This window comes from Populus trichocarpa, chromosome 11 (assembly GCF_000002775.5).
Source record: "Populus trichocarpa isolate Nisqually-1 chromosome 11, P.trichocarpa_v4.1, whole genome shotgun sequence".
Classification (NCBI taxonomy): Eukaryota; Viridiplantae; Streptophyta; class Magnoliopsida; order Malpighiales; family Salicaceae; genus Populus; species Populus trichocarpa.
This window is the reverse complement of record NC_037295.2, coordinates 18,417,001-18,423,553: the sequence shown is the minus strand read 5'-3', so window position 1 is coordinate 18,423,553 and position 6,553 is coordinate 18,417,001. Positions and strand designations below refer to the sequence as shown.

Here is a 6,553-nt window from a genome sequence, read left to right as displayed (position 1 = left end):
TAATATAATTTATATTTTAAAATCTTAACTAATAATTTAAATTTTTAAATTAAATTAGTTTCGATTATTAAAATATTACAAGTTCAGTATTTTCTTCAATCTTTTTGTCTCTTGCCAATCCAACTTCCCATTCCAGGCACCAAAAACCAAGGTGTCTTGCTGACAGGCCTAGGCTTAGCTTTCCCTTTTTCGATACAAACTAAACGCACCAATGACAAGCCCAACTGGACCGATTTCCTAGGTAGTCTAGCTAGCTCAACTGGCACTCAACTTATCTCTATTAGGGTAGGCCCGAGATCCCTATGCCATTGTTGGGCTAACAAGGCGGTAAAGCATCATGACCCGATCAATAGTGTAGCCACTAGCTATTATATTAAGGGTTATTATCTTCAATAATAAATTGGGTTTTCCTCGTATACCGCTTTCTGTAAAAGTTTTGTGTGTTTAAGATATGGAACTTTGTTTTATATACCCTCTCTTTATACAAGGTGGCATGTTTAAGAGACGAGACCTTGTTTTGTAGGTGTTCCCGAGCGTTACCGTTGTTATTATCCTTTAACCCAAATCCAATAGCATTCACTTCAATCCTCATCACTTGCTTTGCACACATTCTCCAATACCTAAATAGCATTGTTTGATATTATGTGTGCAATCCTAATATATCGATTAATGAAAAAAAATTCTGAATTGAAAGACTCGATATCGGACTAAAGCAATTGGCATGATTTTACAAAGTTCAACCCTTCGCACTACAAAATCACGAGGTTCTCTCAGCCTAAGTTTTTGTATGAGTAGAGATTCATATCAATGCAACAACTTAGATGAGAGGTTTTGGATTCGAAGATTTATGCAAGGAAGCAACGGGAGGAGGTGAATTTGTACGAGTCATTTCTTAGATTCAACCCAGTTGTATTAATTTGCTAGGTGTTCACTTCGTTGGCTTATGCTCGCCTAGTATGGGGAAATCTTGCCATAATATGTAAGGCGAAGGAGGAGCGTTTCATAGAGTTATGGATCATTGAGAATTATGACTGGAAAATATGGAAGAAGAAGCAGATAGTGAACTCTGAAGCTTTAAAAAAAAAACCGCAATATTTGGTCGACCAGCCTAACAACACTCGGTCATCACAGCTTAACACCCAGTCACCAACAACCCAACCAAACCCAACATGTTATCAAATAACCTAACATGTGACCACCTAACCCAACCTTTGGTCGAGCGGGGAAGAAGGATAAAATAAGAAAAAGTGGTCTGCAGCATAACCGAGTGTGGGAAGAAAGGGAAGCTAGATGAGAAGAAGGGGGTTCGACAACTCAACCTTGGACCAATCTTAATCCTAACCGAAACCCTACACTTAGTACAATCGAACCCTCTCTTCTAAATTATTATAACCACCATAGTCTCAGTTGTCATTTGGTTCTGAAATTTCTATAAATAGAAATGATCACCAAGTAAATGGATAAGTTAACTCAAGCTCACACCATATATTGCTCTCTTTGCTTCCACATTCTATTCCTTTTACATTTGCTAACTTTAGAATCCGAGGATCCACTGTACTAACATTGAATTTGTTTTGTAAGAAGGCTTATGACCATTAATCTAGTCACTTCTCTAATCCAAGATCACAGCAATAAAAAACTCAGTTCTTTATGAGGTTTTTTATGATTTTATGGAAAATTTGAAATTTGAATCACAATAGTATGTTTTTTTTCTATGAATCTAAAATTTGAAGAATGATGTAGGAGTGGTTAGTTCATTGGTTTTATGGAAATAATTTTAATTTTTCAATTTAATTGTTGTTCATCTATTGCTTTTGATTGCTATTTCCTCAGTATTCAATTTCTGTGAATTCTTTCTATATAGTAAGAGCACAAGGATCGACACCCCCACTCATCGCAGCTACAATATTCTAAACTTCTACATCATATATGTATATGACACGAGTAATTTAAACAAAAGTAATATTAAGCATTAAGAAAATATAATAAGAACAAATTCCAAGAAAAATACATGTGAATGATTAAATTAATGTGACTTAGAGTGAATCCTTAATATCATTATCCAATAGTTTATGTAAATCTTATGTTTCTTATCATGTTTTTTTTTAATGATTAGCATTGTTTATAGTATAATTACATGACCAAAAACTAGCAACTGGGCATCCATAATTTAAATAGAGATTCAATCGTATCGGGAAACCTACCAAATTGTAGATGGGCTCTGGTGTTTGACCTTTCAGAACTCTTCTACTGGTTCGCATAGTATATTCAGTTAAAACCCATGGCAACTTCTGGCCATGTTCCCTCAGTCAAAGCCCAGTCAATGCATGAAAACTTGGAGGATGAAATTCATAGCACTCAAATATGATTCGGGCTCCCAAAATATTGCCTAACTGATATGATGGGCTATTGATCACATTGGTGGGAATGTTTAATGGCAGGACTCTCTCTCCTTGTTGTAAAACTCATTTCAGTGAAAGTAGGTTAATTCGGTGATCCAACTCGGTTTAGGTTATGTTTTATGTTAGACTAGATAGAAAATTAATCCCATCAACCTAAATCTAATCAAAACTAAAATGAAACATAATTTAACTTTTAATAAATTTAAAAACAATATTTGTTTTAATATTTTTTAAAAAATCTTAAAATAATATTATTTAATTTATCTCGAGCCAATAAAGTTATGGAATAAATCAAATTTTATAACTATGATATCTCTCTCATTCTCGTCTTATTAGTGATAACTGATGATTTTTATATTCAGGATCTTCAAACCTTCTGGTATCATCAAGCTAGATAAGAAAAAAGAAAAAGAAAACTGCTAGACTAGCTATACCACTACATTTATTTCTTATTCAGATTGCATGGCTGGAATGAGCGTTGACATTTTCATCATCCCCAAACCCAGAGACATTCTGAACTCATTGTCGCCCCCGAGTCCTGCATTCTGAACTCAGTCTACTCCTGCAATAATTAAGCTAACAAAGGTAGCTACCAGGAAGAAGAGAATGAGCATGAGGAGGACACAGATAAATAAAAAAATAATAAAAAAATAAAAGTCTCCTTGTTTGATTCATGAGTTATGGCGGAGGTCTATTATAGTCGACATCAGTACAACCCGCATGTGGTAGTTATAAAGCCAGTTGATGCAACTGGGGCAGGCCACACAACATTTGATGGAGAAGGATAATATCATAGTGAAAAATCTTTAAAGGAAAAGTTGGAAGGGCAATAATTGTAATGGCCATGTGATGCTGTATGTATATATCACGGATTGCAAAGTACAAATGTCAATCATAAAGCATATGACATTATTTTATTTACCTGTAAACAATATTTAATTTCATCAACTCAACAAGTTAGGTTACGATTCTAATATTGACTCCATCCAAACTCTTTAATTTAAAAAAATAAATTAAAATAACATTATTTTATTTTAATTAATCTAAGATTAACTCAACCAACCCATTATCTAAATTTTAACAAAAAAAAACTTTAAAAATAATCACCGTCTTAAATAATAATTTTGTACAAGTGAAGAGATGTAAAAAGAATCTAAAGGAGGTGGACACAAGCAATTGTTTTTTGAGTATTATCTTAGTCAGCCATGTGGAGACCGGAGACTTGTCATATGTGTATGACCGAAGACAAATTCTTGCGCAAGAACATACGCAATCCTTCTGTACGGAATTGAACATAAAGCTAGCACATGTTCCTTCCTTAAAACCATGGCAAGTATCATGGGGTTTAAGCAGTCGACAGTTTTCTAATCAGAATCAGAATGTCAAGAGCCTTGAAGCTTCCATACATGAATGATAACTGATAAGCTTCGTTTCCTCTTCCCTTCACATCCCTCATGTGAAAAGGGAGAAGGGTAAGGTATGACTTTGAGAATTTCTAGAGTTAGTTAATGCACCTTCTATCATCTTCTGTGTTCTGTGGTCGTAGATGAAGTTGCTATATGGCAAAACAAGTACCATTCATTCATGAGATAGCAACCGAAGAAAAATCAAACACTTTGGTACCAAGGGATTTCTCAATTTTCATCCTTCAAGTAGGCAACTATGTGAAGCAATGATCACAAGATTTACATTACTCTAAAGGGAGTCTAGAACATTTATTTTATAAATTATAGGAATAAAAAGAAAAGAACAATAATGATACAAGGGCATAATTCCACCAAAAAGCAATGATGTAGCCTTTAAATTAAAATAAAGGAGCTATAAATTATTTCCATTACAAACCATTTACCTAACCGATCGGTTAAGCACTATTGAAATCTTCTATGCCTTTCTTGGTAGAGTAGGGATGCTCTGTTCATTCCTGAAGAAATTTTCTGGATCCACTGCAGTCTTTACCTTCACCAACCTATCAAAATTGTCATTGAAATACTTGTAACCATAAACACTACCCTGCTCAAAACTATCTTTATTAGGCACCGTAACACCAATGTCAAGATCCCTGTAGTTCAAAAATGCACTCCTTGGATTCTTGGAAACAAATGAGGTCATGTAACTGTGAAGCCTCCTTATTTGAGTCATGAATTTCTTGTCTGCTTCCTTTCCAGCTTCTTGCCAGTTCATTGAATACTGGATCTTATACAAATTGCCTGCCCTGTGAGGGAATGGCGTTGCCGAGGCAGGAATTTCACTCATTCTACCACCATAAGGATTGAAAACCAATCCAGTCTTGCCCACGTCAATCATCTTTTTCCACAACCATTCTAACCCATCTTTTGGAATTGGTTTCTGAACATAATCTGATTTCCTCTTCAAGAAATTGGCATCATTAGGATTCCTGTCAAGAAGAACATCTGGTGATGTTCCAAGATCATAATTAGCCCACCATAACACAGACTGAATCCAGCTTGTTTCGTTACAGTTCTCCTTCTTCAATCCCAACTCAGGAAATTCTTTTCCCAGTAAAGCCACGAGACTATCAGAATCCCCTAAATACAATGTCACAATTGATGCTCTAATAGTCTGTTTACCTTTCCTTGTCACAGGCTGCAAAAGCATCCTCATGAAAAGATCATTGCTTATTGTAGGAGCAACAAATTGCCACTTGTAAACAACATCAGTAGCATTCTGATCAAGTGTTCTTTCAACTCTGAAAACAGTAACTGTCTTAGGAACCGGAACAAGCTTGATCTTGTAAGAAATTATAACCCCAAAACTTCCACCTCCTCCTCCACAAATCGCCCAAAAAAGATCCTCCCCCATTGCTTTCCTATCAAGAAGTTTCCCATTAACATCAACAATCTGTGCATCCAACACATTATCAACAGACAACCCATATTTCCTCAACATATTGCCATAACCCCCACCACTTAAATGCCCACCGACACCAACTGTAGGACAAACCCCAGCAGGAAAACCATAACCCTTGCTGCTTTCCCAGATTTTATAGTAGAGTTCACCAAGAGTAGCACCTGCCTGAACACAAGCAGACTCATCCTTGATATCCACTTCAATGGACCTTAGGTTAAACATGTCAAGAATGAAAAAGGGTGTGTCAGAAATGTAAGAAATCCCATCATAATCATGTCCACCACTTCTGATTTTGAGCTGGTAACCAACTTTTTTGGTGCAAATAACTGTGGCTTGAACATGGGATATTTCAGTTGGAGTTACAATGACAAGTGGTTTCGGTGTTGCCGAAGTATTGTAACGTGCGTTTCTTATGTAAGCTCTTAAAACTGAAGTGTAAGCTGCGTTGGATTGTGAGTAAACAAGGTTTGAGATTTTGTCTTGGGGATTTGTATTTTTTTCTAGGCACTGAAGGAAAGATTCATACACTGATTCATCATTAGTTGTGGCAGAGAAAGAACCGGACGGTACATTGAAGACAAGAAGAAGTAAAAGAAAGGCTAAAAGGGTTGGTTCTGCCATTGTGAGATTAAGAGAATGATTCTCTTTGTGTGGGTTTTGGTTGAGCAAAGAGAAAGTATTTAAAGGAAAATAAGTGTTGTCTTCTTCAACGCTCGGAAAGGATTAACGTCTTTTTAAGAGAAAATTCAAAATGGAAAACTCGGTGGAGAAAATGGGAATCATGTGGTGCTGTTTGGCAAGTCAGCACTGCTTGGATGTTTCTAATTTATACAATACTTTGCAAAGGGCATGTTGGCAAGCAGCCGAATTTTATTGCATCTTGTGCACTGACTTTTGACCCTGATAAATAAGATAAACAAGTATTTCGTTTTTATAATCGTTAAGAAAAATCTTCATATTAACTCATTTATTAATATATTGGATAGTTTTAAAACTGTTTTTTTGCATTTAAAAAAATTAATAAATTTTCTTGGAGCATTAGTTTTAAAATCTAAATTTAAAATATCATTAATTACCCTCTATCCACTATAAAATTCTTCATTTGAGTACATAAATAGCTAGGAAATGCGATGACGTGACACTAATGACATCGTGTTTTATGATAATATTGTAATATTATGGAATATATATACATATATATTTTTTATTATCGTATGTATTCGGGTCAGTTTGTGCGTAACTCAACTAATTTTATAGGCCTTGAAGTTAATGAAATATATATT

The 6,553-nt window shown here is 35.1% G+C and overlaps 1 protein-coding gene across 1 annotated transcript; it reads right to left on the bottom strand.

Annotated features, from left to right (window-relative positions):
• Positions 1-4,092: 4,092 nt before the first annotated feature.
• On the bottom strand, positions 4,093-6,046 carry LOC7489115 (berberine bridge enzyme-like 21). The gene has a single exon (XM_002317051.4). The coding sequence runs from the start codon at positions 5,889-5,891 to the stop codon at positions 4,284-4,286; it is 1,608 nt and encodes a 535-aa protein (XP_002317087.3). The 5' UTR covers positions 5,892-6,046; the 3' UTR covers positions 4,093-4,283.
• Between the last annotated feature and the right edge of the window lie 507 nt (positions 6,047-6,553).

What these genes read in the sequence shown, in the direction of transcription:
- LOC7489115 (XM_002317051.4), bottom strand. Translation starts at nt 5,891, where the DNA reads ATGGCAGAACCAACCCTTTTAGCCTTTCTTTTACTTCTTCTTGTCTTC.